Source organism: Palaemon carinicauda, chromosome 13 (assembly GCF_036898095.1).
Source record: "Palaemon carinicauda isolate YSFRI2023 chromosome 13, ASM3689809v2, whole genome shotgun sequence".
Classification (NCBI taxonomy): domain Eukaryota; kingdom Metazoa; phylum Arthropoda; class Malacostraca; order Decapoda; family Palaemonidae; genus Palaemon; species Palaemon carinicauda.
This window is the reverse complement of record NC_090737.1, coordinates 69,439,386-69,451,814: the sequence shown is the minus strand read 5'-3', so window position 1 is coordinate 69,451,814 and position 12,429 is coordinate 69,439,386. Positions and strand designations below refer to the sequence as shown.

Genomic DNA, 12,429 nt, shown 5'->3' with positions numbered 1-12,429 from the left:
CAGGAAGAAGGTTACGGATATTTATAATCGTATAGAGTCCATTTCGACTCTCAGTGCTGGGCAAAAAATTTCTGAAAGAAGTGTACTGCTAAGTCATAAAAGACTACTTATTGATCTGAATGATGAAATATTTTCCCTTAGAATTTCGGATGTGGAGTTCAGTGAGGATGCTAGGGAGTCAGAGATTGCAACCTGTATTGAATATTTTGATAGGATAGAATATTGTATTCCTCACCTAGAGGTGGCATCTGCACCTGGAACTGTTGAGGTTGCTAAAAGTCTTCTTAAACAGCCCATAGCTCCATTACCAAAGTTCAGTAGTACGGATGGGGAGGATTTCATTAGGTTTATATCAGAGTTTGAAAGCACTACCCAATCATTTAGTTACCCAGACAGAGATTTGTTACTTCTTTTGAGACAGCAGGTAGAGGGAAGGGCTAAAAGTTTTGTTGAATTCGTTGGAAGCTGACAAACAGACTTACAAGGACGCCAAAGACTTGCTTAAGTTAGCCTTTGCCTCGGAAGTAGTTCGTAAAACTTCTACTATAAAAACATTGACGAGTTTAAGATTGGGGGAATCTGATGACCCTTTTAAGTTTATTTCCATTTTAAGAACAGTTGTTGAGTCTGTGAAGACTCTTAAAATGACTACTGATGATTTTATTCAATATTTCATGTGGAATGGACTTAATGACAAGTTTAAGAGGGAATTGGTTCAGATTACTACAAAGACTTATCCTTCTGTTCAGGAGATAATGGACAATTTTTTTATTGCCTGTGAGAGGTATGAGAATTGCTTGAAAAGTGAAGTTTCTTTACGTACTCTTCAATCTAGTGTTAGACAGAAAACTACTAGTTTAGCTATTAAGACATTGCCTGAGGTTAGGAGGTTTTATTGTACACTTTGTGTAGAAGGTGAAAATAATCATTCTATATTTAAATGCAAACGTTATGACACTCCAGAAGCAAAGCTTCAGCGTTTGAAAATACTGAAAGGATGTTTTCGATGTGGGAATCTTAACCATATGAGTAGGCAATGTAGATTTGAATTTCGTCAAAAGTGCGTGAAATGTTCGGGGCTTCATTTTCACTGTCTGTGCTCAAAGTCTTCTGAAGTTAAGCTTTCACCCCCTGAAGGAAAGCATAAAGAAGGTACTCCAATAAAGCTGATGTTAAGAGGGAAGCTTCCATTAATGAAGTGAATAGTAGTATTGCAGTTCTTCCCAGTATTGTCAATAAGACAGTACTCCCTTCCTTTTCATTTACTGTCCCTGGAGTGGATGGTATTTTTAGAGGTCTTAAGGATAGCTGTTCTCAGAGTTCCTTTGTTACAGAGAGCTTGATTAATAAGTGTAGTTTGCCTGTTCTTGAACCTAGTGTAAAATTGACTGTTAATGGGTTTAATGGTTCTAAAGAATATATAAGCAGACTTATTCAACTTCCTATGAAGTTCGGCAATTGTATTTCAAATGTTCCTGCACTTGTGGTTCCTAGCATTAATATAAAGTTAAATCTTCCAGGGTTAGGCAAGATAGTGGAATCGTTCGAGAATAAGGGATTCATATTGGCAGATAAGAAACTTTGTAAAGACAGTGACCGTATTGATAATGTTCAGGTTTTATTGGGATCTGATGCACATTACGCTTTAATGGGTAAAGATGTAGCCTTTGGTTGTAACCCCCCTTCAGTATACACTGAATCACAGCATGGTATTTTGCTAATGGGAAACCTTGGAAATTTGAGCAAAAATATTAAATTTTTGGGTCTGCCTAATATTTGTAATGAGAGGTTAGAAGTAATTAATCCACTACGTTCAAGCAGGACTGATTTTTCCTCTTGCTCCCAAATTACTACCTGTTCTTTCTTATGTAAAATACAAATTGACCCTCTTTTGGATGATGAAGTGTGTGACCTACATTACAAGGAACTTGAGGTAGGCAGTAACATAGCAGTGTTAGATGATAAAGGTCAGATTGTAGAATCTAAATTGCTCAAGGCTACTGATGAAGTGCTTGAACACGAATGCCGCCGCTTTTTTAATCTGGACGCCAATAGTGCTGAAAGTATTATGTCGGAGACTAATCAGAAGTGGGTGAATTTTGCGTTGAGTAATTTTTCAAGGGAAAAGGATGGAAGACTTATAGTTCCCCTCTTGTGGAATAGCAAAATTGCACATAGGTTATCAACTAACGAAAATCTCTCAAGGTTGATACTAAAGGCAAATCTTAAGAAATTACGGAAAAAGGATGGGCATTTGCAGTTAGTTGATCAGGTAATTAGGGATCAGTTAAAAGATGGAATAATTGAGAAGATTTCAGACTTAGATTCATTTAAGGCAGAGTATCCAAATTATTCATTTCTCCCACACATGGCTGTTTTTAGGCCTGAGAAAGAAACCACAAAGTGCCGTATTGTGTTTTTGTCTAATCTCAAAGACACTGTCAAAGTTAAGTGTGGTTTCTCTCATAATCAGTGTGTAGATCCAGGACCTAACCTTAACCAGAAGCTGTCTTCAGCCTTCTTACACTTGAGGTTTGATAAGTTGTTATTAACGTATGATCTTAAGAAAGCTTTTAACATGTTGTCCTTGAACAATAATGATCAAGCTAGGTTGCTGTTCTTTTGGTTCAAAAATGTACAGAAGAACGATTACTCTCTTGTAGCCTACAAGAATGTTAGACTTAGTTTTGGTCTTCGTTGTAGTCCATTTTTACTCATGCTAGCTCTGTATTATATACTAGTGCACCAATATGAACCAGACCCACAGCTGAGGAACCTTAAGTTATTGTTGTACTCTCTATTTTATATGGACAATGGAGCTGTTGGTTCTGCTGATTCTCAGTATTTGAAGTGGGCTTGTTCACAGTTGCCGTATATTTTCAACCCATATAAGTTTGAGATACAACAGTTAGTAACAAATGATGTTACCCTTCAGGCTGAAATTGATGCAAAGTTTGAAATCGATACTCCGGTTGAGAATAGCCTTTTTGGTATTGTATGGAATAGAGCTGATGATGTAATTTATACTAAGGAATTCTCGCTAAACCCAGATGCTGATACAAAACGTAAGGTTTTGCAGACTATTGCCAGTAACTTTGATGTTTTTGGTTTTTCTATTCCTGTCTTTAATAGAAGTAGACTTTATATGCATAGACTTCAGTGCTCAAAGGAGCTGGCTTGGGATCAAGTACTATCCCCCAGTCTCCAAAGGGAATGGAGGAACATTTGCAGGCAGGTGAATGGTTCCCAGCCGGTGAAAGTCCAGAGGTTCATTGGGCAAAGAAATGGAAAATTTAGACTGAAAGCATTCACAGATGCAAGTCGTGATTTTTATGGTACTGTGGTATACATTGAAGATATTGACTCGGGTGAGATTAGCTTTTTGCAGGCAAAGAACCGCTTGATCAATAAGTTGTTGAAAGGTAAGTCCGTTCCAGCACTGGAGTTGAATGCTATATCATAAGGGGTAGAAACCCTGATGGAGATTTATAGAGATCTGGCTGATCCTTCGTGTGTGAAGTCCATTGACATTGATGGCTTAGATTTGTACTGTGATTCCAGTTGTGCTTTGCAGTGGCTGCAAGCATCAGAATGTACATACTCCAAAATGCAGAAGCATTCAGTATTTGTACAGAATAGGATAAGCAATATCAGGAAATTATGTGAAATTAAACCTGTCAGTTTTATCTTTATAGCTGGAAAAGACAATCCAGCAGACTGTGTCACCCGATGCCTTTCTCCTAGACTTGTCTCTAAATCATTCTTTATTTCAGGTCCTGAGGTGGTGCCTGGCAATGAGTTTCTTTATTTCACAGTTCCTAGCTCAAACACTAATACCCTTAGTATTTCTGTTGCTGAGCAGAGTGCGTTTCCAGGTGAACCTCTTCTTGAACATGAGAAATATTCTACTTTAGAAAAGCTTAAATTGATTTACAGGAGGGTAATGCTTTGTGTTGACCACTGGAAGAGGAAAGCGGGAGTTGAAGTAGAGAATTTGAATAATGTAAACTATTCTGCTTTAGCTTTAAGGAAATTAATTCTAGAAGATCAACAGAAACACTTTATGGAAATATTTTCTTACTTCAGACTCTCAAGTAAACCTTTGAAGGATATACCTCCACTTGTGAGCCAACTTAATGTGTTCATAGATTCAGATGGCATTTTAAGAGTAAAATCAAAGTTCAAGAAATGGTATGGACATAACAGTTTCCTATATTGCTTTATCCCAAGAGTTATTTGACTAAACTAATTATAATGGATACACATGCCAAATTATTGCATGGTGGTTGCTATTCTGTCCTATCTGAGCTTCGTAAGTGCTTTTTCATTCCTAAACATTTTTCTGTCATTAAGAATGCCATTAAACAATGTGTTTCATGCCACAGGTTTAACACAAGAAGTGTGAGATTGAACCAGAACACTTATCGAGAATTTCGTCCTAGTCCCCCTGCTGTTCCATTTTCTAATATTTTTGTTGATTTCATTGGACCATTTAATGTTAAACAGGGAGCTGAAAAGATGAAGTTATGGATTTTGTGTTTCACCTGCACTTGGTCAAGGGCTATTAATTTGAAGATATGTCGAGATTTAAGTGTGAATGAGTATTTGAGAGCCTTTTCATTACATGTTTTTGAATATGGATTCCCGCAGCTTTGTGTTAGTGATCCAGGCTCGCAGTTGGTGGCAGGAGGTAACATAATCACTAGCTTCATCAATGATCCTGACACTAAATTGTATTTGGAGTCTAATGGCATTAAGCATGTAAAGTTTCAGCAATTCTTTAAAGGCCATAGTGAGCTAGGATCACTTGTAGAGTCTTGCGTAAAATTAGTGAAGAAACTTATTTTTCCAGCTATTAAAACTTGGGTACTTTCTTTGCCTGATTTTGAATATTCAGTGTGTAATGTTGTTCATTTAGCTAATAAGAGGCCAATAGCCTTTAAGGAATCTTTAAGGGAGACTGAGGCAAATTCTTGCCCAGAGCCCATAACTCCAGAAATGTTAGTCAAGGGGTATGAGCTGGTGTCGTTGAATTTAATTCCAGATTTACAAGAGGTACCTGATGATCCTGAGTGGAAGATGAGTAGCAGCCCTACAGAAATAATGAAGGATGAGTATGAAAAACTTCGTAAGGTTAGGTATAATCTTCTAGAAGCTTACCAGAATGAGTTTTTAAGTACCCTGGTAGCTCAGGCTGTGGACCGCAAGGACAGATATAGACCAGTTTGTCACCAGAAGTTGGGCATTGGTGATATAGTCCTCATCAAAGAACCAAACACTAAAACCATTAATTTTCCATTGGGAATTGTGAAGGGTATAGAGGAGAATGATTTGGGGGAAACTACTGGGGCTATTATACTTAAAGGGAAGACTCGTGAGTTGATTAAAAGACATGTCACTACTTTAATCCCTTATCTTAAGGTAGTTCCAGATGCATCCTACAATTCAGATAATGACGACAAACAGAGCTCCCGTAAGTTGTCTATTAATGAGAGTTCACCCCAAAGGACTCTCAGGAAAGCTGCCATTAGGAGCAGAAATTTGACTCGACTTATGTTATAGTTATAAGGTATGATGCAAATTTCTAGTGGTGAGAAATTTGCATCCTGTGCCCTCCAGTGTACAAAAATAAATATAATTAATTTTTCTGTGTAAATTTTTTTTTCTAATTTTTCACGCAGTTTTGTGTGGACTTGAGTGGGGTAATTTTCTGTTATATGTTCTGTGTGCATGATTGTTTTTTGTAAAATGTCTTTACAGGCTTTTTGGAATGTAATTTTAAATTAATTTGCATAATGGCCTTATCTGTTGTTGGGTGGTCTTAAGGACCAAGACCAGCAATAATTCTCGGGAACTAATCTTTGTTTTGGTTTCCGAGCTAACGTGTGACACGGCGGAGAAATGGTCGCCAGCGAATTCTGCTACTTCAACGGAGAGTGTAGCTTAAGGGGTTCACTCTCGCTTTTTACTTTTGGACACCGTGGGTACTGAGCTGCTATGAAGAGCGCTAAACAGACTTGTTGAGTGGAAGACATTTACTACAAATGGATCCTGTCGACGTTTGTGCTTTCATTTTGAAAATAGCTCTTTGCTAAATACAGGCTCACTCTCTCTCTCTCTCTCTCCCCATCTCTGGACTTTGCATCTGGCACGGAGCGCCCAACGTGATATAAAATCCTTCACTTAAGCCATACATGCTTCGCCCTTTAGCTAAGGTAAGGCCATTAGTGTCTTTTAGTTGAGGTTTCAGAAGTCCTGACGTGACCTAAAATAACAATAAAATAACTCTGTAAGGACAAGTTACGTAAAACTTTTCATGCATTATGCATCCGTAATAGTTTTGTTACTTTATTTTTTCTCGTAAAGTTCTGCGAGTGCTAGTGTTATAGTTGGATTGTATCGATCAGTCTTAGCCCATTATACGGATGGTGTTGTTTTCCGCTGGTAGGTTATTAATTAGTTACTGATATTATATGTCGATATTATTTATTTGAGAATATTTGACATTGTTGGTCTACCTGTAATTAGTTCCCTTTCCTTCTTGTTCATTGTAGGTGTGGTAGGCTTACCTGGGTACAGTAACGACCGGTAATTGTAACCTGACCAATTTATCCTCGATTGGTAATTAAGAATTTTTATGTATTGCCCGTAGATTAAGCGATATAGTTTCATATTAACGTTTGTGCCTTCAGTGGTAATTTTTGTTTATAATGTAACTGTCTAAACTTACAGGTTATGATGCAGAGTCGATAGCCGATAACAGAAAGGTCATTGAAACTAAAGAGGATATTGTTAATTCAATAGGATTGTTCGTACTTTATACTTTTTTATTAAAATACTGAAGTGAGTTTTGTATATTATTTTTACCTCCATGTTTCACCACCTTAAAATATATATGTTGTGTTATCGATTTCGTTTTCTGTATACTTGTTTATTCATCCCAATAGTTTGCATATTCGCTATGTCAATTCCAATGTATCAATTTCGACACCTGATTCAAGAGTTTTCATTTTTTTCTTCTTTGCTCTGTTACATAAGAGTGCATGCTCAAATATTCTAGTACTACTGCTGATAATGCCATTTATATTGCAAAGTTATGAAACTTCAGGAAGAGTCTTTACCACTCTGGTAACCGTTGGTGGTAAACTAATCTAGTTATCGAAATAAAAAATAAAATCTCCTATTTTACCAGATCCTTAAGATTCTAGAAAATCGAGGTTATGATTCATGTATATTCGTCGGCCTTTTCATAAACAGCAACTGATGATATTTGTATGATCACGAATGGCTAATTCTGCAGAACCAATGAACTCTTTTATGTGTATCCATAGAAACTATGATTTGATGATATCTGAAAATTTATAAAAAAAAAAAAAAAAAAAAAAAAAGTGGGTCACAAAGGGTCTGCTTTATCCATGTTGGGAATGCAAATAAAGCCACGATAAAACCTTTACAGGATAAAATTGACTTTGATAAAAGACAAAATAAAAAAAAGAAAAAAAGAAAATGAGCGAGTTTGATGCCTGTTTTGGAACTCTTGCCGATGCCCAGTTCCCCTAAAAGGAAATCTTAGTAGGCAATGACTTGGATTTGGACACTATTAAAGTGGGAGAGTTGGGAGATAGTGCTATGAAGAGGAAATAACCTGCTACTAAATTGGTTTCAATTATTGACACACCCAACACTTGTACTACTAGTCCCTGTTCCTCTCCTCTAGCATCTCATGTTAGTAGAGTCGAATCGATGAGCTCGTCTGATGTCCAGTTGCCTAGGATAAAGTTGTCCAAATTGTTTGTTGCTGTTTAATGATATACCTTTTGTGATAAGTACAGAGCACAATTTACAGTACTCAGATCTTCTGATGGTAAAATTTCACTCAATCTTTAGTACATTATTGAAGGTGATGCCTAGAGGGCTATTGAAGAGCTACAACTTGTTCTTAGTCACTGTAAAAAGTTATATAAATATTTTGTAAATGAGTTCAGTTAGAGAGAAAAAGGTGGTGGATTTGAATACCCTAGTTGACGGATGGACCTTGGAAGCTTTAGATATCAAAGGGGAAATTAATTCAATCTTCTTGACGACAATAATCCTTCCATTGTTTCCTACTGAGATACGAATGAAGTAGTTTCATTAAGGTGAGGAGAAAGAAAGTGACCCGAACTTTCTGCTGACCTTCCTTGCCAAGAATATCAAGCATAGATAGAGATCTGAAGTATTATGTATGTTATTAGCATTGTCTGTGGTTTCGTATCCCTTAGAGTACCGGAGGGAAGAAAATATACTGCTAGCCGGATTGCAACTTTGATTGTATTTAGTGTCAAGTCAAGCATAATCGCATATGTTGTCCTGTTGAGTAAAGTAAATCTTTTGTGGTTAGTCTCAATGAGAGCAGTAAGGGTAAGGAAGATATATGTTGAGCAAAAGTAATCCAAACTGCTGAAGTCCTTGTTCATGGAAATCTCGTAGTACAGAAGCCAAGCATTTAATTGATACATGCTCTGACCGTACGTATGTGTTTTAGACTTCGGTGGCAGGGCTATGACGAGGTAAATTATACAGCTACTCTTGGATGCCATTATAAGTGTGTTTATGGTTAGCATTAGTTGAGTGTATGGTAATGGTAAAGCTAATGCGTAATATGTCATAAAGGCGATACCTGTCATTTGTTCAACGTCGATTAAACAAAAATTGCCATTAGTTATTAGATTTGTTTTGGGTAATGTAAATCTGTAAATCGAATAAAAAGACTGTATAATATCAAAACGTTTGAAAAATAAATAATTTTAGAAATTAATGTAAAATTACTAAACCACATTCTAAATGAATCATAAGGTTATGTATGCCGTACGTCGTGAAAATAGTAAGAATGTGAGAATTGTAATATCATGAAAACAATAATAATGTACGACTATAAACGAGGTACACTTATTCATTTTACTGCTTAACCTTGCCATATATGAAAATTTTTACTCCTTTTTTATGTTTTTTTTTTTATTTTCTTTAATTTTTTTCTTTGTCATTTTTCCTTCTTTGGTTTTCCAAAGGTAATCGGCCTTCTCGATCGATTTTATGGCTTCAAGTGATTAAAAACGCACAAGCGCAATGCAACCCAAAGCATTAGGTGTGTTTCCATAATAACAGGGTCCCCTAAACGACATTTGTTTCGACGCTGTGTGGCCACCTTGAAGAATTATAATTGCTCTCTATATATAACTTGAACATGAACATACCATACTCAAAATTACCCAATGAGAGCATTATTAAGTGAATACTTGTTCTTAATAATAAACAACTCATATTTGCGTCCTCTCATAAATTAGAAACAGGATTCCCTCAACACGATAAAGAGCTCTTATTGTGGCCGACTGGAATTTGAACAAAAATAAAGAAAAAAATTCCCGGGACAAGTATTTAGAGCACAGCTCTATCCAAACTTTTGCTTCTGAGTCTTGATGAAGCCACATTTCTCATAAGATATGTCCGATGTTTCGAAATTTTGAGAAATTTCTAAATACAGAACTCCTAAATATATTATTCTGATTAATATATCCAAAACTACACAAATGCAGTAATGCACTCGAGGGAAGCTGATAGTACACAGTATGGTTAGGCCTTTCTGAGACTGAATATTCAATTTTCATAAGAAATATCTAATAACACGAGAACTGAAATATGTAAAGGCACAAAAGGATGAAACGGGTAATTGTAAAATCAAAGAGCTAACATGATCAAAAATCATGTTTGAAAAATCATTCATATGTGAGAGGAGTTTATTCAAATGTTTCTTTACATTGAAACAGAAAGCCAAAGCATTGTTCATACCCACATTACCGGGAGTAGCAACATTACGAAATATCTAAATTCATATTGACAGTAAAAGTAGGGTAAATAATAATACGGGGAGAGAGAGAGAGAGAGAGAGAGAGAGAGAGAGAGAGAGAGAGAGAGAGAGAGAGAGAGAGAATTATAAGTTTACAAAGCATTCACGAAAATTCGACCTCTTGGGTGCAAAATGTTTACTTAATTTGTAACGACCGATATTAGTCGACCGTTTTGTTTTTTTGAGTACAACTACATGTAGGAAATATTTATAAGAGGTATGCAGCAACATCACCACTATGAAAATATGTTAATAATTTGCCCATTTCTAGAGAAAAGATTGCTAAAGTGCTGACGTGGTTACCAAGAAAAACATACTGGTTTCCTAAAGCAAATAACCTTTCGAGAATAGAAAGTATGTATACATGTCTTATGTGAACATATATACACAAATTACACACACACACACACACACACACACACATATATATATATATATATAATTATATATATATATATATATATATATATATATATATATATATATATATAAACGGATTTTGAGCGAAGCAAAAAATCTATTTTTGGGTGAGATGGCCATGTCGTCCTGATGGAAGTTCCTATAGGGTAGCTTCCTAGGGTATATTACAACTACGGCGATATTCCCAGAGAATTTACCTTAAGGTACCAGAATTCTAACTCCTGGAGCGAGTATCCCTCGTGAAAGGGATATCGCGACATATCGGAGGACGTATTCTAGACACGTCACATGGCAATCTACATCCTGGACAAAGATTTCGTCTCGTAGGAGGTGATTGGCGAGATACGAATTCGGGAAAGAAAAAGGGGAGCTGCTCCCAAGGCTTCCCTATCCCCCGATTCGTATGCGTGCCTGGCGCCAATCCTGGCGCCATCTGTATTCCTTGTAGCGTACACGAGGTGCTACAGATACTGTATGTAGGGAGGGGTCCTACAGCCCTTTCTTAGAAAGGCAAGGGCGGGTCCATCAGGACGACATGGCCATCTCACCCAAAAACAGATTTTTCGCTTCGCTCAAAATCCGTTTTTTGGGCTCAAGCCATGTCGTCCTGATGGAAGTGTACCAGAGCATTACTGTATCTGTGGATTCTCAGAACGTGCCGTACTCCCCGGAGGTAATTTTTTCCCGGTCGACTAGACCTAGAGACCTAAGATGTTACCGTTATACATCTTTTCAACTAACTATAAACTATGTTAGAGCTTCCTGCCCCCTACAGGGAAGAGTCCTACTAGACTCTGGAAAAGTCTCGAAGAGTACATATATCTATGTATGAATACCAGGCAAGCTAATATAGTGGTCTCGCCCTATATTAAGTAAAGCATAGTTTGTAAAGGACCACTGCGTCAATATGAAATATCGACCAGTTTTCCGCACAATACTTGTATTGGACAAAGGTTTTATATCCGCATAGGAGGAAAACCAATGCAACATAGCTTCCATAAAGGAACAATTCTATTAGAATTATCCCAGATAAGGTACATAGAATGAATGCTCAATTATACCAATAAATTGACACAGGTGAAGGAGACGCAAGGTTCTCAAGAACCAGATTATTGACAGGCAATAAATAGACAGGTTAACCACAATTATATAAATATATATACATAAGAAGAGGATAACCCAAAACTTTAAGCATAAGTATGATAGTAAACAGAGCTTGTTTGTCTGAAAGAAAAAACATTAGATGCCACTTTTAAGATACCGAGGTATCAAAGTCATAAAAGCCTGTATTACAAATCAATGACATTAGCGTTAGAAACGCTCGGCACACATGTCTGCACTTATGCTAGGTTCACCTTCGGAAATGGAACAGTCTGGATGGGCAACACAGTGCCCTCACTTAGTTTGTAGTACAGTATGTAACTACACACTCACCCTGGAATTAATCGTCCCAATTAAGACCACTGTTCCTCGCAGAGTTAAACAGTAGGGTTAACACCGCGACCCACTGCTACCACAGATCTCTTTTAGTTCCTCTACTTGCTTCGCATAGTGGCGAAAGAACACTCTGGAAGACTTCCAGCCAGTGTATGAACGGAGATGTTCAAAATCCATACAATTAAAGAAATTTAAGAATGAGGCAACTTTCCTCGGATCGTGACCTGCGGGTGTATTGTCAGGATCCGCTCTGCGAATAAAATATGTGATTTTCGCTCTGAGTTGATTCAGAGATAAATTTGAGCCTGATGTTTCTCCCCTGAATAGTTGACCACCCTTGAAGTCTGAAGTTCTATGAAGATAGACCTTTAGGCATTCTACTGGACATAGAGATGCATCTTCTTTCAGAGGCAGATTCTCCAGGGACCCCACCTGTTGGTGGGTAACTCTTTCTTGGCGAGAAACGTAGGATCCGGAAACAGGTTCAGTTCTTCCCCATCCAGGAACTGAACACGACCTGCCTCTCTCGAGAGGCTACAATCTCACTAACCCTGGCCCTGGACGCGAGTGCAAAATAGGAAAATAACTTTTTGTGTCAAATCCTTTAACGCACACTCTTCATTGCTCAACAGAGAAGCGAAATGAAGAACTTGTCTAAAGACCATGAAATGGGCTTTGGAGGTGCTGAA

General features: G+C 37.3%; 2 protein-coding genes across 11 annotated transcripts in view; both read left to right on the top strand.

The window, feature by feature from the left end:
• The window catches only part of LOC137652312 (uncharacterized), an 8,469-nt gene extending 1,622 nt beyond the window's left edge, over positions 1–6,847 (top strand). For 4 of the 10 annotated variants that reach the window (XM_068385633.1, XM_068385632.1, XM_068385631.1 and 1 more), the window contains 2 exons: positions 1–6,215; positions 6,367–6,846. The exon at positions 1–6,215 is cut by the window's left edge. In XM_068385633.1, the coding sequence (XP_068241734.1) occupies positions 1,445–3,463 (2,019 nt within the window). In that variant the 5' untranslated portion in view covers positions 1–1,444 and the 3' untranslated portion in view covers positions 3,464–6,215; positions 6,367–6,846. Of the gene's footprint in view, positions 6,216–6,366 lie in introns of all 10 variants that reach the window. The other 6 variants (XM_068385638.1, XM_068385639.1, XM_068385637.1 and 3 more) reach the window with 6 other exon arrangements.
• Positions 3,479–5,562, top strand: LOC137651639 (uncharacterized). The gene is made up of 2 exons (XM_068384859.1): positions 3,479–4,191; positions 4,386–5,562. The coding sequence occupies exons 1-2, from the start codon at positions 3,479–3,481 to the stop codon at positions 5,560–5,562; spliced, it is 1,890 nt and encodes a 629-aa protein (XP_068240960.1).
• Positions 6,848–12,429: the final 5,582 nt, after the last annotated feature.

Coding starts and splice junctions, on each gene's coding strand:
- LOC137651639 (XM_068384859.1), top strand. CDS start 3,479: ATGGAGATTTATAGAGATCTGGCTGATCCTTCGTGTGTGAAGTCCATT. Junction 4,192..4,385: donor AAATCAAAGTTCAAGAAATG/GTATGGACATAA, acceptor TTCATGCCACAG/GTTTAACACAAGAAGTGTGA.